This window comes from Caenorhabditis elegans, chromosome III, assembly GCF_000002985.6.
Source record: "Caenorhabditis elegans chromosome III".
NCBI lineage: Eukaryota > Metazoa > Nematoda > Chromadorea > Rhabditida > Rhabditidae > Caenorhabditis > Caenorhabditis elegans.
The window spans coordinates 9,952,053-9,973,911 of NC_003281.10; the positions used below are offsets into that span (position 1 = coordinate 9,952,053).

The 21,859-nt window shown below is 36.1% G+C and overlaps 3 protein-coding genes and 3 non-coding genes across 9 annotated transcripts; 3 read left to right on the forward strand and 3 right to left on the reverse strand.

Annotated features, from left to right (window-relative positions):
* Positions 1-7: 7 nt before the first annotated feature.
* On the reverse strand, positions 8-4,163 carry mog-1 (putative pre-mRNA-splicing factor ATP-dependent RNA helicase mog-1). Its single transcript, NM_066811.10, has 7 exons — positions 4,045-4,163; positions 3,874-3,987; positions 2,522-3,830; positions 1,620-2,447; positions 908-1,449; positions 679-850; positions 8-450 (listed from the first exon to the last, which is right to left on the reverse strand). The coding sequence occupies exons 1-7, from the start codon at positions 4,158-4,160 to the stop codon at positions 136-138; spliced, it is 3,396 nt and encodes a 1,131-aa protein (NP_499212.1). The 5' UTR covers positions 4,161-4,163; the 3' UTR covers positions 8-135.
* A 676-nt stretch (positions 4,164-4,839) lies between these two features.
* K03H1.19 lies at positions 4,840-4,989 on the forward strand. Its single transcript, NR_131449.1, has one exon. It is a non-coding gene; the product is annotated as an Unclassified non-coding RNA K03H1.19 (non-coding RNA).
* Positions 4,840-4,989, reverse strand: K03H1.18. Its single transcript, NR_131450.1, has one exon. It is a non-coding gene; the product is annotated as an Unclassified non-coding RNA K03H1.18 (non-coding RNA).
* A 309-nt stretch (positions 4,990-5,298) lies between these two features.
* On the forward strand, positions 5,299-11,079 carry alx-1 (Apoptosis-linked gene 2-interacting protein X 1; the record flags this gene model as incomplete). 4 transcript variants are annotated; one of them, NM_001027542.5, is made up of 9 exons in its annotated part: positions 5,305-5,520; positions 5,571-6,327; positions 6,995-7,097; positions 7,600-7,723; positions 7,770-8,734; positions 9,332-9,394; positions 9,496-9,612; positions 10,035-10,142; positions 10,710-11,074. In NM_001027542.5, the coding sequence occupies 9 exons, from the start codon at positions 5,306-5,308 to the stop codon at positions 10,904-10,906; spliced, it is 2,649 nt and encodes an 882-aa protein (NP_001022713.1). The 4 variants fall into 4 exon arrangements, with proteins under 4 accessions (NP_001022714.1, NP_001022713.1, NP_499213.1 ...); NM_001027543.4 differs by lacking the exon at positions 10,035-10,142 and having other exon boundaries at positions 5,299-5,520; positions 10,710-11,079; NM_066812.8 differs by lacking the exon at positions 9,332-9,394 and having other exon boundaries at positions 10,710-11,077.
* On the reverse strand, positions 11,069-21,813 carry R10E12.2 (uncharacterized protein). Its single transcript, NM_066813.9, has 5 exons — positions 21,749-21,813; positions 14,425-14,641; positions 13,291-13,446; positions 12,270-12,700; positions 11,069-11,661 (listed from the first exon to the last, which is right to left on the reverse strand). The coding sequence occupies exons 2-5, from the start codon at positions 14,638-14,640 to the stop codon at positions 11,277-11,279; spliced, it is 1,188 nt and encodes a 395-aa protein (NP_499214.1). The 5' UTR covers position 14,641; positions 21,749-21,813; the 3' UTR covers positions 11,069-11,276.
* Positions 16,885-17,057, forward strand: R10E12.6. Its single transcript, NR_052662.1, has one exon. It is a non-coding gene; the product is annotated as an Unclassified non-coding RNA R10E12.6 (non-coding RNA).
* Positions 21,814-21,859: the final 46 nt, after the last annotated feature.

The following is a 21,859-nucleotide window of genomic DNA, read 5'->3' on the forward strand; positions in this document are numbered from 1 at the left end:
TAAAAATAAATATAAGGTTTATGGAATAAACTTCTGAAAATAAAATTGCAACAGAGTATATAGAAAATCGAACTGGAGTATTAACAGTGACACCCGATTACACGAGAAAATAAGACAGAGAAAGAGAGTAATTGATCAAAGACCCCACAGCTTTCTTCTCTCCGATCTGGCCGATTTCGATCCGACTTCAACAACACGCCTGGAAGATTCTGGTCGTTTGAACGCCTTGTCACTTTCTTCCTTCCGCCGTTCCATTTCTTTCTGCGCCTCTCGCATCTCTGCTTCCATCGTTTCAACCGTTCGGACACTCTCCATTTTCAGTTCTTTGCGTGATTGTTTCGATTCTTTGATCGAATAGAACATGGGTCCAAGTTCAGCAAGCCAGATTGCATCGACAGCAGTTACACATTGCATATATTCTTTGGCTGTCATAATCAATTCGTGGTACACCTTAATTTAGAATATTAATTTAAAGTTTAAAGGAATGTGTTTTTGGCGAATAATTTATTTTCCGCTTCTTTTTTTCGAAAAAGAGGATATACTGAAACATTCATAAATTTTTAAGTGTTACTTTTTTTCCAAAAATCATATTCAAAATTTAAAATAGAGTGCAATTTGGCCGAAATATTTGAAATACCGATTCAGCATTTTTTTTTCTTCAGATTCAGCCCTGCTTACCACGTAATCAGGCATGAAACCCATTCCAAAAAGAGCTGAAGTTGGATGAAGGAAGCATGGAATTCCGGTACGAACATTGACATATTCACCAATTCCTTTAAGACGAGCTGCATTGTGGAAATACGCAGAGCAAATGCATTTTCTCACAATATCCCATTCACTTCCGTTTGAGCTGAAATAATTTTATAAAATTGTAGTTCTAAGAAACTTTCAAATAAAAAAAACCTACATCAATGGAAGCTTGAGATCTTGCATAATTTCCTTCAATTGAGCACGAACTTCTCGAACCTTTTTCAAAGCTTTTACGTGTAAATAGTTGTCGGCACACCATTTTGCAGAATATTTGTGTGTTCTCCATTGAATATAGACGTTTAAGAAAGTGAGATGATCCGATTCGGGAACTTGGAACTTTTCTTTCTTGGCATCAGCTTCTTCTTCTCGTCCTTTTGGTCTGAAGAAAATTGCGGGCACTGACAACATCGAAACAATCGTCAGAACTTCATCACTGCATCCCATTTCAGCCGACATAATGAGCATTTTCGACAGAGTTGGATCTAGTGGGAATTCAACCATTTTTCGTCCCATTGGCGTGAGCTGTCCAGTGTTATCGAGAGCTCCAAGAGTCCAAAGTTGATACATTGAATTCAGCATATTGTCCTGTGGAGGTGCATCCATGAAGTGAAATTTCAAAAGATCATCCACTCCGAGAGACTTTAAAAGAAGCACTACATTGGCGAGATTGGTTCTTTGAATTTCAGGTACAGTACTCTTCTGAAAAATAAATTTGTTTTTATTTGAAACAGGGCTGAGCATATATATATATTTTTTAATATATATTTTTAAAAAATAAAATTAAAAATTTGTCGTTTTCGATATTTTTCCCATGAAATTTTTAGCATTCGTCGCTCACTCCAGATTTGTGAGATTCACCTCAAACTTACCAAAAGCTCATCTTTAAATTGTCTTTCAGTATACAAACGATAACACTGTCCTGGTCCAGTACGTCCGGCACGACCAGTTCGTTGATTCGCTGATGCTTGTGACACTGGGAAGATCGATAGAGCATCCATACCGATTCTTGGATTGTACACCTTCATCTTACAGAAACCCGGATCAATTACAAATAGAATTCCGTCGACAGTGAGCGATGTCTCTGCAATATTTGTAGCCACAATTGCTTTCCGCATTCCACCGGGTGCTCTTTGGAAAATCTTGGCTTGTAAGTCACTTGGAAGCTGGGAATAGATTGGTAGAACAGCAAGTGGAGGAGCTTCATCAAGTTCACCAAGCTTCTCTTTGATCATTTCACAAGTGCACTCAATATCTTCTTGTCCTGGCATGAAAATCAAAATATCTCCGTCCATACCACCCAGATGAATTGTAACAGCTTGTTTAACAGCAGCATCCACATAATCTTCAACAGGAGTTCTCGCATGAAACAGTTCGACTGGGAATGTTCTTCCAGGAATTGTAAAAGTGGGACAGTTTCCTCCGAAAAAGTCTGCAAACTTATCAGCATCCATAGTAGCAGAAGTAACGATTAGCTTCAGATCAGCTCGTTTTGCAATCACTTCTCTGAGCAAACCAAAGAGTACATCTGTATTGAGTGAACGTTCGTGAGCTTCGTCCATAATAATTGCTGAATATTGATCAAGACTTCCATCACCAAGACATTCACGAAGCAGAATACCATCTGTCATGTACTTGATTATTGTTTTTTCTGATGTACAATCTTCGAATCGAATCGCGTAACCAACGTCTTGTCCTAGCTGTAAAAATTAAAATAAAATTGTTTTCTTAAAACAGTGGTGAAATACATAATTATCTCAAAAATGAAACTAACATCCACTCCCATTTCATCAGCTACACGTCTAGCAACACTCATTGCAGCGACACGTCTCGGCTGAGTACATCCGATGAGTCCCGAATCACCAAATCCATCTTCAAGTAGGTATTGTGCCAACTGAGTTGTTTTTCCTGATCCTGTTTCTCCGACGATGATAACCACATTATTCTCACGAATCACATTCATCATCTTCTGCCGACACGCAAATACAGGCAAATACTCTCTTTGCTGCTTGATAGACTTTTCCATCGCAAAATCCGAAACTGCTTCATTATCTTTCATGTGAGATGCAAATTGATGAGATTCTTTGTAATTTCCAGAATCATCGTCTTCTGGATCAGCAGTTTCATCTTTTTTCTCTTTAACACCCATCAAATTTCCGAGTTTTGATCCTGCCAACTCCCAATGCTTATCTTGAGCCTTCTTCCTATCTTCAACTTCTCTCCGTTTTCGTACTGCAACACTTCCTCTTGCTGCTGAAACAGCCATATCACATGTTGTATCAACAACCGGAATGATTGGTTGTGCTTGTTTAGTGAAAACAATTCGACCATCAAGGAATGGAGGAACAATGTTTTGAACGAGAATTGTGACACGATTCTCATCAGTTTCATCTTCAAAAATACTTGATAATTCATCAGCCATCGCGACGACTCCTGATCTATGCAGTCGATTGTTCTCCCATAACTCATTCTCTCTTTTGATCGCCTGCTGCTTCACTGTAAGTCTCGGCTTCTGAGTTTTCTCCTGCCATTGCTTTTCTCGTTTTTCCACAAATTCGTCAGAAACCTTATTGAATGGATTATACTCATCATCAAATGCTCCTTCATTATCATACCATTCTCTGTCCAAATTCTTCTGTTCCTCTTCCCATTGAGCTCTCTCTTCGTCATCATGAAATGTGGGCTCTGCTTTTTCTTCTTTAACACTTCGTACCGAATCTTCTGGTTTTCGATGTCTCCGTCTCTTCTCATCATCTCTATTCCTTCTTTCACTTCTCCATGCACTTGAAATGCTTCGTTCCGAATCCATATATCGTTTTCTGTCTCTTTCACCCCGCGGAGTCGGCATATCCCAACTATTTCGTTTTCTGGAAGATCCTTCACGATCATCTTGATCCCAGCTCATTCTGGATGGTGTATCGGGAACTTTAAAGCGAGGAGTCTGATCTCCACTTCGATCTTTCCAACCTCTTCTACTACTCGGCTCTCTTCGTTCTGATCTGTCACGGTCTCGTCTGCGATCATCATCCCGACTTTTGTATTTCATTCCACGGTCGTCACGATCTCGATGCTTCTCATGAACTCTGAAATCATCAATTTACTTCGCTAATTTAATGTTTGAATCACTTTTCAATTCCTTTTCGAACCGATTCCGTGACACCTCGATCGTCATCATCCTCAAGACGTTTTCTGGCGTGTTCCCGCTTTGTAGACGCCAATCTATCGAGCCCAAGCAAGCTTCTGCAATTTAAATTGTTTTTATTTGAAGAAAATTAAAGTATATATTTAGTTACTCACTTCCCGGATGGTTCGGTTGGTTTTGAATCTCCCTCTACTTTTTTCTTTTTAATAACCAATCCACCAAATGTGTCACTGGTTCCTTCGAGGCGGCCATCTGCCCGTTTATCCGACATTTACTAAAAAATAAAGAATTTAAGAAAAACTAATTTAATTTCGAAAAGGAAATCGAAAATAAATAAAAAATAAATAAAAAATGAGAGAGCGAGAGAGAACGCATTATGAAAAGAGACTCAGACTTTTGTGTCTCGATAGAGCGCTCTTTCATAAAAACATTTTTCGCGAATTTTTTGTTTTTTCTTCAATTTTCTCAACACTCTTTCTCTCTTGTTGCATCTTTTTCTTTTCTTTTCTCTCATTAAAGGTTTCCCGGAGGTCTCTTCAAACAAAAAATAGCCTATAAATCAGTAGAAAATCACAATCTACTTCAATGCCACCAGTTTTCACTATTGAATCCGAATTTTTGATGTTCTTCAAATTTCCCTCTGTATCATCAACCACCGATACCCACTTAAACGGTTCAATTTCTATAGATTTGTTTGTTAACTCAAGCGCTTGAGAACCCCGGAAGCAACAGATCGGAGAGCTGAAGTGTTGAAAGTTGTTTCGAGAGAGTGGATTGCTTAGGCCCTAGCTTAAAATAAACTCAATATATTTAGAATTCAAATTGTTATTTCATATCAAATCATACGTTTACTAATTTTGAAATCTATTGATTTTCTTTTTTTCTCACCTCAATTCTATTTGCAACCCGAATTGCGAAATCGAGAGGGGCGGTCACCATGCCGGCAGCATCGATGACTCATCACTCGTATCACGAACGTTATTTGCATTCTAATGTCTGAAATGACGTTTTTCCCTTCTTGTTGAATGATTAGGAGTGTGAATCGATGTGATGAACTTACTTTCTATTACATTTTTCTTGTCCTTCATTAACGAGAAGCTTCGTATTTTCCTATTGCTCACCTCAAATTAAGGATGGAGTGAATTGGCTGGGGATTTTGCGTTAAATTATAGAAAATTGACCCTGCTAACTGAATATAACTGTAAAAATTAAACTTTTACTAAAACTAAACTTTATTTTTGAATTCTCGTAACATCTTCGTGTTTTTTTTGCTAAATTCATTGGTTTTCTTGATTAATGTTTCACATTTTAATTGAAACACAGTTTGTCAAAATTTCAGAAAAATTCTTTAAAGAGAATCTTTCTATTTTATTTTTTTTATTTCTCACTTCAAATTAGTATTAATTTTCTTTCAGAATGGCTACATTCGGCTTTCTCAGCGCACCGCTGAAATCGACTAATGAAGTGGATCTTGTGAAGCCACTTACAAGCTATATCGACAATGTCTACAATACATCCGATAATAACCGCTCAGATGTCGCCGAAGCTGTTCAGGAACTTAATAAACTCCGTTCAAAAGCTTGCTGTCAGCCTCTCGACAAGCATCAAAGTGCTCTCGATGTTTTGACTAGGTAATAAATTTAAAAAAAAAGAATATCTTTGAAATAATTGTTTTTTACAGATATTATGATCAACTCGTTGCCATTGAAAACAAAATTATAATCTCTGCAACTCAAAATCCAGTTGTTTTCAAATGGAAGGATGCATTCGACAAAGGAAGCCTCTTCTCAAGCAGAGCATCCTTATCCCTGTCTGACGGATCCTTTGAACGTGCTGCCGTTCTGTTCAATATCGGATCGTTGATGTCTCAAATCGGAGCTGCTCAACAATTCCATACCGATGATGAAATTAAAGTATCTGCAAAACTATTCCAACAATCTGCTGGAGTATTCGCCCGTCTTCGTGATGTTGTTCTCGGAATGGTTCAACAGGAACCAACTCCTGATCTCATGCCAGATACACTTGCTGCTCTTTCTGCATTAATGACTGCTCAGGCACAAGAGGCGATCTATATTAAAGGCCACAAGGATAAGATGAAGGCTACATCAATGGTCAAAATATCTGCTCAAGTTGCCGAATTTTACTCGGAAGCACAAAAAATGATGTCTAAGGATATTGTTCGAGGGCTATGGGACAAAGATTGGAGTGCCATCGTTAGTGGAAAAAATCTCGCCTACCAAGCACTCGCCCAGTATCATCAATCAGAAGTGTGCGGTGAGGCTCGTCAAATAGGAGAACAGCTTTCTCGGCTTGCTGAGTCGTTGAAATTATTCGACACTGCTCAAAAATATCTTCCAAGAGATATTACTGGAATTTGGGATATTTATCCATCTGTCAGCAAAGCTCATGCTGCTGCTAAGAAGGATAACGATTTTATAGTAAGTTTAAGGCCACGTTGGCTCAAAGTGGCCCGAAAATATCGAATTTCATTACAAAGTTTTTCAAAATTTCGCGAAAATACCTTTTTCTTTAAGCTAAAATCTCCAATTTTGCCATTTTTTTTGTGCCACAGCTGCCGGAAATTGATTTTGCCACGTGTTCAGACAAATAATAGGCAGACCAATTGCGTATGCTAAATAGCTAGCAGACCCAAGGTGGCTATGCTAAATATTTAGCAGACCCAACGTTGGTATGCTAAATATTTAGCAGACCCAATGTGGATATGCTAAATATTTCGCAGACCCAAGGGTGGTAGGGCTGAAAACATGATTTTTCAAAAAATGGGCCGATTTTGCGTGTTTTGAGGGAAAATTTAGGCTTTTTGTGTATGCTAAATATTTAGCATACCCATTTTGAGTCTGCTAAATCTTTAGCATAGCAACCTTGGGTCTGCCAAATATTTAGCATACCCACTTTGGGTCTGCTAAATATTTGGCATACTGACAGAATTGGAGATTTTAGCAAAAATTAAGCCTTTTTTTGAAATTTTGAACAGTCATAGACTAAATTTTTTAATGTTTGAAATCCTTTATGAAGTTCTATTTTTAGGGTCATTTCGAGTACATTACAATTTCAATATTTCAAAATAAAATTTTGAATTTTCAGTACCATGAAAAAGTTTCCGATTTCCGTACACTTCCAACACTACCAAAAGCCGTTCTTGCCAAACCTACTCCAATGCAGACTCCAATGACTCCAAGCTTCAGAGGTTAGTCTATCTCCAATGTGAATATTAAATACCGTATTTCCTCTATTAGTTAGGCACCTCTATTAGTTTTGCACTCTCTATTAGTTTTGCACCTCTTAATTTGTTACTTATTGCTAAGAATTCAAAATTTGCAGATTAAATTCGTTCTAAAAATTAGGAAAACTATTACAGACTTGGTATAACAAGTCAAAATTGACAAAATATAAGTACAACTCGGACAATTTTTGCGTATCAGTCGTAAAATTCGTCCATTTTGGTTCAGAAGTTGTAATTGAAATTGATGATATTATGTCATAACTTGATTGATTGATTTGATTTATTTAACATAACTAATGCAATTTACAACTGTACAATTGAATTTTGAAAAACTTAATGGAAAACATGAGAAAAAACCTGTTCGAAAATTAGTTTTGCACCCTCTATTAGTTTTGCATCAAATTAGGTGTCCGAAAATTAGTTTTGCATGCCTTACTAAAAGAGGAAATACAGTATCTAATTTCAGATATGTTCGCTGTTCTTGTCCCAGTTCAAGTTCACAATGCAATGCAATCATATGACGCAAGAAAAGCTGAACTTGTTAATATGGAGACTGTTAGAATGCGTGAGGCTACTCAGCTTATGAATGGGTAAGAATTTGAACTTCCTTTCATTTTACAAATAATTAAATTTCAGAGTTCTGGCATCTTTGAATCTTCCAGCGGCCCTTGATGATGTAACTTCCACTGAAACATTACCAGAATCTCTTAAACTGAAATCGGCAAAATTGAAGCAAAATGGTGGAAGTTCTGAGATTATGCGTCTTTTCTCTGAACTTCCAACTCTTTATCAACGTAATGAGGATATTCTCACTGAAACTAGTCGAATTTTGAATGAAGAAAAGGAGAGTGACGATACAATGAGAAAACAGCTTGGAACGAAGTGGACCCGAATGTCCAGTGAACAGCTAACTGGGCCACTCGTTACTGAAATTGGAAAATATCGAGGAATCTTGCATACAGCTTCGAATGCTGATAAAATGGTCAAGGAGAAGTTTGAGTCTCATCGTCAAGGAATCGAGCTTTTATCAAAAAATGAATCAGAACTCCGATCTTCAATTCCAGGCCAGACTGCTCATGCAACTGGTGAAACTGATACAGTCCGTCAATTGAGACAATTTATGAGCCAATGGAATGAGGTTACTACAGACAGAGAACTTCTTGAAAAAGAACTGAAAAATACGAACTGTGATATTGCAAATGATTTCTTGAAAGCAATGGCTGAGAATCAACTGATCAACGAGGAGCATATTTCAAAAGAGAAAATAGCTCAAATCTTTGGAGACTTGAAACGACGTGTTCAATCTTCATTAGATACACAGGAAACACTGATGAATCAGATTCAAGCTGCAAACAATACTTTCACCGGAGAAAAGACTGGATCGAGCACCGGTGCCGAACGTGAGCGTATTTTGAAGATGTTGGCTCAAGCTTCGGATGCTTACGTTGAGTTGAAAGCTAATTTGGAGGAAGGAACTAAATTCTACAACGATCTCACCCCAATTCTTGTCCGACTTCAACAGAAAGTCAGTGATTTTGCGTTTGCTCGGCAAACTGAAAAGGAGGATTTGATGAGACAACTTCAGTTGAGCATTGTTTCAGGTAAGTATTAATCATATATGAAATTTTACGATTTTTTCCCTGGTCTCGACACGACAAATTTTTTAATTACATTTTTCAGAAAAAAATTTAATGGGATTTTCATTTTTTCTTTTTTTTTCTCCCATTTTCTCAAAAATTTGGGCATTTAAAAAATTAAAGTGTTTTATCCAATTTTTCGAAAATATATCGTTTTTAAAAGTTTTTTTCTTAATGATTTTTCATCACATTTTTTTTGTTAAAAAACTATATTCAAACAAAACTGAAAAAAAAAACGCGAATACTTTAATCTTTGAGTAGCTAGTAGAAAAACTATTTTGAAGACATAATCAAAAAGCTGTTTCAATAAAAGTTGTCGTTTCGAGACCGGGTACCGTATTTTTGAGACGAAAATCGCAAAGTTTTGCATCTGGGTAATAAGTTGATCAAATTTTTGAAATCAAATCTTCAGATGATGGTACGTATTGAAAATTAATTTTTATAAGTGGGTTCCGTTGTTCGTCGTAATTTTGTTAAAGTTAGCTGCAACATGTATTTGGTATTTTATATATTTTTTAGAATTTCGATGTTGTGCCTTGTATTAGATTTTCGTGGTTTCAGGTCAAGCTGCGAAAGCTGTTGTTGATGGTGTAAATTCGCTCGTTTCTTCATATCTTACAGGCGGTCCGTTTTTGTTCTGCACGAGCATGTTTTTTTTTAAATTAACATTTTAATATAACAAAACTATAATATTCGCCAGGAATTAGTTATTTTTTAAATTTCAGGAACCAACGCAGCTCAATCACCAGCAAATGCTCCACCAAGACCACCTCCACCACGTCCAGCTGCTCCAAGTGTAGAATCTCCAATTCCACCACCAAGAACTCAACAATCAATGCAAGGTAATAAATTTGTTATAGCGTTTTTCTAAAAATTGACGGAGGAGTTAACGGAAATTATTTTTGGCAATTATACATTATACACCTGCGCCATGTTTTTTTCCAATATTTTTTATTAAAAATTAGTGCCAAAAAATAGAAATTCATTTTATTTACCTGAAAATAACATTAATTTTATCTGGAATATCGGAGAAAGTGTTCGAAAAGGGCCAATTTTGATCACTTTCTCCGATTTTTCAGAAAAAATTAATGTTATTTTCAAATAAATCGAGAAATTTTCTATACTTTGACGCCAATTTTAAATAACAATTTTTTAGAACAACATGGAGAAATAGTGTAGAACTTCCAAAAAATAATTGCCGCTCACTCATGAATTGAACTAACCCATTTTTGTCTGAATCTGTAAGCATGTCCTCTGTATTCAGCCACTCCTGGTGCACCACCACAGTATAATCCGTATCAGCAGCAGCAACAACCACAAATGCAACAATTCCAACAGCATCCTGGATATTATCAACAGCCAATGCCATACGGTGTGTCTTGTGTTACATTATTTTGTCCGTAAATATTTAGCATACTCAATTGGCCTGCTAATTGTTTAGCATACACAAAACGCCTAAATTTTCACTCGAAACACGCAAAATTGGCTGAAAAATCATTTTTTCAGCTTTACCCACTTTGGGTCTGCTAAATATTTAGCATACCCACCTTGGGTCTGCTAAATATTTAGCATACCCATCTTGGGTCTGCTAAATATTTAGCATACACAAAAAGCCTAAATTTTCACTCGAAACACGCAAAATTGGCTGAAAAATCATTTTTTCAGCTTTACCCACATTGGGTCTGCTAAATATTTAGCATACCCATCTTGGGTCTGCTAAATATTTAGCATACACAAAAAGCCTAAATTTTCACTCGAAACACGCAAAATCGGCCCATTTTTTGAAAAATCATGTTTTCAGCTTTACCCACCTGGGTCTGCTAATTATTTAGCAGACCCAAGGATGGTAAAAAAAAGAAAATTTTGAATTTAACACTTATTTAACTAATAACTTGATTATAAAATGCCACAACTTTTACCAATAATTCAAAAATTTCAGGCCAACCGCAACCAATGTTCCAACCACAGTACCAACCGACATTTGCGGCTCCTTATCCAACATTCCCTGGCGCCTTTCCTTCATACCAACAACAATGGCCTCAACAGCAACAGCAAGGAGGATTTCCACCAAATCCACAATTTGGACAACAAAATCAGCAGCAAGGAGGTGGTGGTGGCGCCAATCCATTCCAATAGACAATCATCTTGCATCCCCTGTAGATACTCCATGTATACTCCCAAGTGTTTCTACCAATCTGTTTCCTTTTTGTCTTATTTGGATTATACGTGTCACCATTCTTTTTTTTCGTAATTTCCATTGTCCCATCTGTTTTTTTTTCGTAGCGATAATATAATTTTAAGATACACAATTCATTAAAGGAATCAATTAAAAATACAATTTAGAAAATATTAGGATATTTACAATCTGACAAAAAAAAAACTGAATTTTGAAAAATAATGTTTCACCGGTTGTCATCAGTGTTGATAACCCGTAACGTTAATTAAAAAAGGATGAAGAAAAAACAAATCGAATCTAGATCCAGCCTAATTATTAAACACTTAAAATTTACACAGATTCCAATCCAGAATCATCATTTCTTGATGAATTTGGAGATGTTACGTGACGTTGTGTTGAGTATGTTGGTGGATGGAATAATTGTGTTTGTGGTGGAAATATTGGTGGATGAACTGATGGTGGTGGTGGACGATATGTTTGATATCCATCACGTGTATATGTTGAATGATACATTTCTGATGGATGAGCATTCTGCTGTTGCTGATGCTGATGATGATGAGAATTGTACATGTGTGGATTCTGATGACTTCCACCACTTCCATGAAGGGATGAAGCTGAATCCAATGGTGACGTCATTGTGGATTCGGATGATTTGTTTGATGACGTCATCCAGTAGGTTAGGGGGCGTTGTTGCTGTTCCCATGGAAGATCATATCTGCAAAATTTTGGAATTGATAGAAGAACTCGATATAATTTCCTAGTTTTGGGTCTCGCCACGAAAAATATAACGTGTGATATCATTTTTCTTTGGGCTTTTGTGAGGAAATTGTTGACTGTATATTATCTAGAGGCGAAGTTTTGTGTTTTTCCCTGCCAGGTCCTGACACGACAATTCTTTGTTAATTGCTAAAAGGTGTGCGCCTTTAAAGAGTACTGTAATTTCAAACTTTCGCTTCGTCGCTGCAAAATTTATTCGATTTTCATAGTTTTTCGGGTAAAAATTGGATAAAAACACTCTAATTTTAACAAATCGTGACAAAAACAAAGAAAATTCCGCAACCACAAAAGTTTCAAACTACAGTACCCTTTGAAGGCGCACAGCTTTCTCTATTTTAAAAAAAATTGTCGTTTCGAGACCCGGGCCGTATTTTTGGAGCTTTTTTTTCAAATTTCAGCAATACAGGAAACTTTATGTTATCGGTTTTTAATTCTGAAAAACGAAACCGAAATTTACGATTTTCCATTATTTCTCTCAAATAGAAACAAAAATGTTTTCTCGTGGCGAGACCCAAGTTAAAGAAAATTCAGAAAAAGCTACTATACCTGCAATTGTCCTCAGCAATTTCATGCCCCTTCACCGAGATATACGGATGAAAACGTGGCTTCTTGAGTGTCTCCTTGACCAATCTCTTATTTCTCAAATACATAACCAAAATGATAGCAAATGCAGTTGAAGACAAGACAGCAACAATTGCCAGGACAAGAACTCCAATATGAACAATTCGATCATCAGAAATCAATGAAGATGATGATCCAAAAAGCCACGCAGCTGATCCAGCTCTTAATCCAGTTGCCTCACTTCCAGGTTCTTGTCCGATTATTGTAATTTCTTTTGGATCAGGACACCATGGACATCTCTCAGTATGCTTGATTACTGTCATTGTTGCATTAAAACATTTTCCCTTCACTTTTATTTTCAACGAGTCCATTGGTGGTTTTCCAGTTGGTTTTTCTTTTTCAAGATGAGCCACTATCTGGAAAAAAGAACGTTTGGTGTGGTGTGGCAGCTGGTCATGTTGACACTGTTTCAGACTTTATTTGTTTAAGACCTGGTGACGTGGCAATCGGCCAACAATACAGGTCACACCTTTTAGTGAATGAACCGCTAAAACGTAACCAAATAACTTGTAGTGAATAAATAATTGCCAGCAGTTTTTTTGGCACATAAAATATCTAAGTTTGAAGTCGGGATTTTTCACAAAAAAATGGGGTTTTAAAAAAGTTAAAAGATAATATTTCAATTTAAACCAAATCTTATCCAGGTTTCTCTATGACGTCACACATGTCCTGGGAAAATAGGAAAATTGGTCCAAATTCAATTGAGTTACCGTATTCCCTCAATTAATACTGCACCAGACGTCTTTACTTTGAGAGGTTATACCTGGGTTCTTTTCAAAGATATCAAAACGTAAATAACTACAAAATTATAGAAAACGAACTAACAAATATTTAGTCAGTTGACAATTTTTGTATAAAACCAGCGACAACTGAGATTTGAGCCTTCAAAGTTGTATGCTAGGCTAAATTTACTGTTGAGTTCTCTACTGGCAGCATAAAAACGTACCTTTTTATGCTCCTCTGGGAAAATCCTAACCGATGGTGACTGATCACAGATTCTCGGGAATCCATAGGTTCTATCAGTTCCAACAACTTGGGCAGACATTGAGATATCCTCAGTTCTTCCCGACGGCCAATACGAGACAAATGGACGGTGGGATTCCTGAAAAATATTAATTATTATTTATAATCCGTCCTTTTCCCATAGAGTTTTAATAACCGGCCTAAAATTGTAGGCTTGTGTGACATCATATCGAGTAAAAACAGGTAGAGGGGAAATCTATTGCGTAATATAAGGCGGTGAGGTGAAAAGATATGAACGTGTGTGTGTGTGTGTGTGTTTGCTAATTACAGTTACGTAAATCCGTCATTTTCTCTTTCAATCTCTTTGACACCTTTGACGGATATTGACGGATGTTTGGGATGGAGAACCTTTGAGATATTCTTAATGAGAAAATGAGTTCAAGAGGTGTTATGATTATAGGTTACGTACTAGTTTTTGAATTCAATTTTTTTTTGAAAAAAGTAAAAGTAATAGAAAAATGGATTATTTATTTAATGAAATTCAACAAATTTTTCTATAACTCTATAACAGTTCAAAACCTCAAGTGGGAAGCTTCTAGATTCTAGAATCTAGAAGTCTTGCTGCGGCAATTAATTTTGGGAGATCTACAAAATTGTGGCATGTTTGTCCAACTTTTTTTCATTAAAGTTCACTGTAAAAATATAGAAAAATATTTGATTGATCTGAAAACAATGTGGGTTTTAATTTTAAAATGTGCTTTAAAATTTTTTTAAATAAATGTATTTTCGGTAATTCGTCGGAACTCACAACTTTCCAAAACAAAAAAATCAATTTTTAACCTAAAATTACACTATTTTTCAAATTTTATTCTTCTATAACGGGCATTAAATATTATTTAAAACAAATGGAAATTAGTCATTTTTGCCTAACACTCCTGGTCTAGCACCCCTGAACTTTGGCAGCTTATATCTCGTTTCCCCGTTGTTGTATTCAAAAATTGTCAACTAACATCATATGATTCATTTTCTCTTCTATAAATTTGTAGTTGAGCATTTTTTGATATCTTCCAAATGAACTTAGATATAGGCTGCCATAAAAAAGTCCATAAAACCTTACCTTATCAAAATGTTCCACAATTGGCCAATTCATTGTAACCTTCTCATTGACTGGGAGTAAATCCTTGATTAATTGAAATCTCGGATGTGAGCAGAGAGCAGTCGTCAAGCATCCATCAGTCCAATCAATTTGTTCAACTTCGACACTGAGCCAAAATTGGCTTGTCGATACGTGTTGTGCACTTAATAGTACAAGCAAGAGAAGAGCTCCTCGCATTCTGAAAAATGTGTACTTGTTTTGAAAGTTTCAAAATACGTATTCAAACAGAATCTATGTATAAAAAGAGCGAGAAAAATGATGAAAAATTAATGCGGACCACCGTGGTATGTACGCGCGAAAGAAGTAAGTACATCAAAGGAAATTGGAAAAAAAAGGGGTAAGGAGGTGATGGATGGAGTGTTGCCACGTCAACGGAAACAGAAGATCTATAAGGAGAACAGGAGACTGGAAGAGAGAGGAAGACGGAAAGAATAGGGGATTACTAGCTGGTGAGCCATAAAATTGGGTCATAAAACCCTAAAATTAGGGAAGATGTCAAGGCTAGGTTTATGACAGGTATTATTGAACGATTTGAATTTTGTTGGCAAATATTGATTAGTTTCTTTTCAACCATAAGAAAAATATTCTCAAAAACTTTGAATAAAAAAGATGGAATCTAAAAGTGGCCCCCAAAATTAGTTCTGCATGTCATTGAGCGATTAATAAAAAAGTTGTGAAAACTCCTTCTCTCAAGGATGATCATTCAATTAGATAGCAGAAAAATAGACACCTCCTCGGAAAATGGTTCCTCTCAAAAGACCAGGTGTGGATGTAGGAGGGATCTGCCAAGGATTATGCGGGAAAATAAGAGCACGGCTTTGTGAGCCGCCCTTGTAACCCGGCTATGGGATTACTGTTTTTTGGAAAGCATGGGAGAATTGGCGAATGAATGAATGGTCTGAGAATATTAATGGAGTAGATGGACTTGAAAATTAATGCCGCATCTGGAGATGTGCTGGGGCTTTTCTTAGAAAATTTATATAGAAATGCAGAGAAAGACTTGTTCTTACAGAAAATCATAGCACTTCCAAATGGAAATTTTGAAGTTGCTCAAAAACTGCTTCAAAGCCGAAATGTGCAAAGTAACAGGCGCAATGAGATTTGATTCAGTTTTTGAACAAATTTTCGAAATTTTCCAAAAAATTAGAATTAACTTCAGAAAGTTCAAAAATTTTTCTATTTATATTTCTATCAAAAATTTTCAGAAAAAATATGGAAAAAACAATGGGAAAAAGGGATTTTCATAAATGCAGCACATTTTTGGTCTCATCCATTAGTAAATTCAAAAGAAACATAGTGTCAAAGGAGGAAGGGTGCACTTGTCGGTTACGTTAAAGAAAGTGAGGAGATATGATTGAATGGCGGGAACGGTAAAACAATTGACATGAGTTGATCTACACACACTGGCGGCAAGGTGTAAATTGGTTTTCATTTGAGGAAATATTGATTTTCAGATTTACCGAAATGTTCTTAAAAGGTTAAAAAAAATTTCATTGATCTAAAAATAAAATTTGTTTTAAAAATATTTTAAAAGTTTAAAAATGTGTGGAAATTCTCAAAAACTGAATTAATGTTTCCCAATTACCAAAACTTTTCTGATAAGTCGTCAGAGTTTCTTGCAATTGAAATAATTTAAAATCCATTTTGAAATAAAAATAAAAATTATTTTTAAAACAAACGAATATTTTTCTATAATTTGACACTAAATTTCCAGGAAAAATATTAGACCAACATGGTGCAGTAGGAATTGAGATTTGGTCTATTTTCGGTACGGTTTTAAACAATTTTGGGACACTTCAAAAAAGTTTCATAGAAAATATTGTTTCTAAAAATCTTTTCAAACAATACAAACTTTCTCTATTCCATCTTTCAACAGAATAACTCCATGTTAAAAAAAAACTACACCTACAGTACCCCCTTGGCATTCCAAATTTGGTTAGCAAGTACTTATAGAAAAACACACGTTTTCTCTCTCTCTCTCCCTCTCTCTTCATCGTTTTTCTACCAAAAAACTGAATTGTGTTTCGGGTAGAAGATGCTGCTTTGAGTGTGTCTATTTGTACGGCCCGTGCTCATCAAGTGGGTCTCTCTCCTGCCACTTTTGAGCGCCGCGCCGTCGAGAGGAGGCAAAAATTGGGTTGAAAAGGAAGAAGATGGAGGAGGAGGAGATGAACGGATTCTGGATATATATACATATTTTCCAGAACAGCAGTAAACAGGGTGTACGGATCACCGAATGTGTGCGGTCTCTGTTTGATCTACGAGGAGGAAGTCCCGCGGAAATGAACACTAATCGGGTGGAAATGACTCCAGGAGGTGAAGAGAAGAAAAGCACGGTGAGTTGATGAAGCAAAGCCAATGACACAACTATAAAATTGTTATTACCCATAACATAGACACTCGGGATAGGTCACGACGTTCGATAGAACCAGGATTGTAAAGTTTGACAAGTTTAGGGTCGGTTGAATAACTACTGGACCGATCAAATCATAAAAAAGTGAGGAATGTAAATATGACTGTAAAGATTAGAATCGATTAGAAGGTCTGGCAAAACTGGCCCTAATATGAACAGAATTGACGAAAATAAATTGAGTGGCCTTAAAATGAAGGTCTTAGGAAAAGCCTATTTTTAGGTAGAATCTCCAAACTTTTGAGCCTGTCTTGAGCCCAATAGAACACACAAACGAACAATTAGATTTTGAAAACCGAAAAAAACTAAGCTTCACGAAACATTTATGAGAAGCTCTAAAATCTATACGAACTCGACAATTGGTGTCTATAACCATTTTTCTCAGGAACAGAGCATAAAACTGCTCGAATACGAAAAGTGGTTCTATGTTTATGATCGAGTCGTAAATCAGTGTGCCAAAAGGAACTGAAGCTCTTTTTCCACAAAAAAAGAAGAGGATCATAATTTGCATAAGTATCAATTACCTGGATATACATAGAAGGGTCAAGACGAGGACGGACAGAAAGGCGGCAGTCGGGGAAGGGGTGGAAGAACACCTTCCGCGCGGAAAGCGGTGCATCTTCAAAGAGAAAAAGAGTGAGCGGCTCGATTACCAGAAATACACATCATCGATCAGCACAATGTCAACAGGAGGACATACACTCTTACAGATTAGAGCAACTCATACCGAAGAAGAGGATGAGTTCACAAAGAATACAGTGTTTGCGTTAAATTGAGGATTAGTGAGTACATTGATGATATGTACCAGCTACAAAGAGTTGAAAGACCGCGCAAAAAGGTCAGTCTTTGTAGGCATCAGATTACTCCAGAATACTTAGGAACAGAGATGGGCGGCACATTTTTTAAAGATATTTTTATAGCAATGCAGAGAAATATTTGAATTTTCTGAAAATAATGCTGCTTTAGAGAAAATTGCGAAGAATTAAAGTTCTAGATTTGTATGGATACTTTAAATTTTTTATGTAGCAAAAGCCATTGAGTGAGCCGTTTTTTGGAATCCATTCATCAAAATGTCTCCAAATAGAAAATATGGATAAAGCCTAAAACCTTGAAAAGTGAAAAATGAAGATATCCTTCTCATTCTAATTATGTACATCTCTTTCTCATCCGGAAGGTTTTCTACAAAAAGGCGCGATTGAGGTCTATTATTAACAGGATAGTCCGGTCTCATTGTAATTAGGTGACACAACAAGCATACAAATCGTAGTCTTCTTGAACAAAAAAGATAGAAACTTGAGAAAATGAGAGGAGAAAGTTTAGAAGTTTCACCTCAGAAACGACGATCATCGGATCAGATTTCAGATTACACTGAAGTTTGAAGGTAAAAAACGAGTTGTTGTTTTTTGAGAAAGGTATGTAATTAGTGATTTTAGAGAGCGGGAGAGATATTTCGGGAGTTAATGGCAAAAGATGAGTGAGTGAGGGAGTAAGCGAAAATATTTATGCGCGTGGGAAAAAACAGAACAAGACAGATGGTCACTGAATGGGGGAGGGAGAAGCAAGAAGAAGGTGGTAGTGGGTGGAGCCGTTTTGAAAAAACAATGATGACTGGGATTTGGAGAGTTATTTTGGATATTTAATATTCAGTTCAAGAGTAAGAAAATATTTTTTCGTTTACCAATAACAATTAAGACAAAAAATTCCCCGGCTCACCGAGCAGTAGAAATGTCAAGTTTAAAATTGTATTAAAAATTGATTAAGGGGAAAATCAGGTTTCTGCATTTTTTTTCCTGCAATACTGTAGACATTTACAAACATTATACTTTTTAGCGGCCAAAGTTTCAAAACAAAAAGAGCAAAATTTCTCAAAATCTGAAATTTCGTCAAGTTCTGCCATTAGTTAATTTCTAGATTTTAACACATTTTGACTCTGTAGAAAAGATACCCAAAATTTAATACCTATCAACTAAAAATGTTTTTTTAAATGTTTTTTTCCTATTCAATGATAAGTTATTATTATGGGGAATAATTTTTGGACAAAAAAACTTGAAGAATATGAACTTGTTATCAAAAATTCTTACAGATCTTGTCTAATTTTTTGGTGATTTAAAAATTGCTAAATTAGAAAATTAGGTCCACACTGCTCCAAGATTCACAGAACCCACTCTGTTACTTCCAAGTCTGTCAATCTTCCTCCTGCCATTTTCAATATCTCAAATCTGTCACCTAATTTCTTCGAAATACAACACCCTCTTTCTCAGAAGACACCACCATCTGACGTACAAAATCCTAGATTTCAGTGACAGTTGTGTGTCAATTCTACCATGTAACAGGAGGGGTATGCACAACTGTTCTTGTTCAGTGAAGCTCCAAAATTACTTATTACTTAAAATTACTTAAGAAAGCAACTTCAAAACTTCAAACCCGTTGTGAAGAAGGATTTAAACGTGAGAAACAAAAAAAGATTTCCTAAAAAAGAGTGGAAGAAGGCGATTAAGTTTTCTGGAGCTCCGAGCTTCTAGGAAAAGGGAAAATGGAAAGAATGTGTCGGTTTTAGAATTTAGAAACATTGAACAAAACAGAGAAACAGAAACACTTTGCCGCTTTTCGTAGAGAGGGTAATTATGTAATTATGTTCACTGAGAGGTCTCCTCACGCCGAAACAGGATACGCTGCTCCGTGAGCACATTCAGGAAATGTGTGTGTGGTGCAACGATTCCGAACGATTAAACTTTTGAGAGAAGAAGATTCAGGAGATGTTGAGGAAGAAGTTGTTACTGGAGAGAAAGATTTGGGTGGAATACATAGAATAGGGTGGGAAGGGCTAACAGCTGTGCTCAGAACGCATACATTCTGATGGAAATGGGAATTTTTTATCAGCTTGCGAAATGGACAACTCTATGTTTGAATCTTCTTTGTTTCATGTTTAGTATTTCAAAATTTCCAAAGTTAGGCTTGGGCTTAGGCTTTGGCTTAGGCGTAGGCGTAGACTTGGACTGAGGCTTAGAATTAGGCTAAGGCCTAGACCTAGTTTTAGTCTTAGGCTCAGGCTTAGGCTTATGCGTAGGCTTAGCTTCGTCGGCCTAGTCTTAAGCGGTGGTATTGTCTTCTCGTGAATTCTTCAAAGTCCTAAAATTATTTGCAAAAAAAAAAAAATTTAACATGTGGAAAGGCGAAATATCCGATGACAGAAAAAAAGACCTTCAGAAATTTCCAAAGAAACCACAATAATTTTGCAAATCTATTATTTGCAGACACCAAAGCTCATAATAGGTAGCAGGTAGGCAACAATGCCTGAAAAATGCCTGATAAAGCATCTTTCGAAACAAAAAAAAATTTTCTGTGTTTTTTTTTCTGTTTCATGGGACCCTTTTCTCCGGATCTTGAATTTCTATTATCTTGAATTGAATCTTTTAGTGTCACACATTCACATAGACTCTTCAAATGGAATGTGTGCTATCTTTCTCTTTTGACTTCAATTCAATTTTCTTGCATTTGTCTAACTTGCTGCTCAACTTCCAACCTTCTCTCACACAATGCACAAGGAGAATCAGGGCGAAAATCAGAAAATTAAAAGAAAACCTAAACTAACACATACAGACACATTTCCACACGGAAACAAACACAAGGACATCTGGTTCTGGTTTCTCGGGATGATTTCGAGCTGAAGAGAGAAGAACAAAGGCAAATTTAACGGAAACTAAATGAAATGGAGATCATGAAAATTAAGGAGACGCAGAGATAATTTAAAGAGATTGATGGATGAGAAGAGCTGTGGTTTTAAGTTGAAATAACACGGGGAGGACATAGTTATGCTATTAGAGCTTTGTTGTAATTCAAAAATACTTGATGAAAATCTCTTCGTTCTAGAATTTACATAAAAGGCCTCACATAAATTTGAGTTAGTATAACTTGACAGTTGTAAACTTTTCGAAAAAAGACAAGCAAGATTTTTGTAATTATAAAGAAATTAATTCTAAAATGGCTCACATCTAAATAATAAATTGATTTAAAACATTGAACATTGAGATTATATTCATCTTCTTTGAAGACCTAAAGTTTATTGATTTTTTAAATTAATTTTTTAAAAATTAAAACTCTTTGCTAATAAATCTTGTAAAAAACTATAATTTTATTGATTGCCAGAGAAACATATTTTTGCAAAGTAAGTGGCATAAAAAAGCTCACATCGGAAGCCTAATCACTAGAATCAACAGTAATCAAGGGGACAATCAAATAATAAGAAGTAGGCGCTAAAAAGCAAAAAGAGCCCTCCACTCATTGAAAACTAAAAAGAATTGAGATGAGTACCTGTTGAGGGGTGCGGAAAGACCGGTCAGTAAGCGGAAGGGTAAGAAGGAGAATGATTAGCAAGATGAGTTGATGAGCATGATAAGCTTTTGCTGCGCGCAGAGTTTCGAGAGCAAGTGCCAACTTTGTGCTCCGTTGCTCTTTCCGCCACCGCACTTTTTCTCTCTGTTGATATATGATATTTAGGGTACTGTTTTTCTTAGATTGATTATGCCGTTAAAGGAGATACTGTATTTTTTTTGTTGAATTTTTTTAAAGTATTCGTACTGTTGAACATTTTTTAAAAATTCGATGGCATCCGATAGCTGTCAAAATAGAACCAAGTGGTAAAAAGTTGAAGAGGGTTACTTTGAAAAATCAAAAAACCAAAAATATTAACATGAAAAATTAAAAGAATACAAGTACAAAGATATCGAAACAGCGTATGAAGGAGGAGTCGAAGGAGAAGAAAATGGGCGGGACGAATTCAAAATTTCGGAGAATTAGAAAGAGGAAAAGAGAGGAGAGGAGAAGAAGATTGAAGCTAATTTAAGTGTGAGAGAATAGTTAAAAGTTCAAACTGACCTAGTTTTAATTGTCCTATTCCTTACGATCAATTGGCTTAATTTTGAATCACTTGAGTTGAATTTCTGAAATTATAGATTTGAGTTAAAGAATTGAGCCAAAACGCGAGAA

What these genes read in the sequence shown, in the direction of transcription:
- mog-1 (NM_066811.10), bottom strand. Translation starts at nt 4,160, where the DNA reads ATGTCGGATAAACGGGCAGATGGCCGCCTCGAAGGAACCAGTGACACA. An exon ending in CCAACCGAACCATCCGGGAA is followed by an intron (nt 3,988 to 4,044) that starts GTGAGTAACTAA and finishes TTTAAATTGCAG; the next exon opens with AAGCTTGCTTGGGCTCGATA. An exon ending in CTGATGAAATGGGAGTGGAT is followed by an intron (nt 2,448 to 2,521) that starts GTTAGTTTCATT and finishes TAATTTTTACAG; the next exon opens with CTAGGACAAGACGTTGGTTA.
- R10E12.2 (NM_066813.9), bottom strand. Translation starts at nt 14,640, where the DNA reads ATGCGAGGAGCTCTTCTCTTGCTTGTACTATTAAGTGCACAACACGTA. An exon ending in TTGTGGAACATTTTGATAAG is followed by an intron (nt 13,447 to 14,424) that starts GTAAGGTTTTAT and finishes AATATTTTTCAG; the next exon opens with GAATCCCACCGTCCATTTGT. An exon ending in TCCCAGAGGAGCATAAAAAG is followed by an intron (nt 12,701 to 13,290) that starts GTACGTTTTTAT and finishes TCTTTTTTCCAG; the next exon opens with ATAGTGGCTCATCTTGAAAA.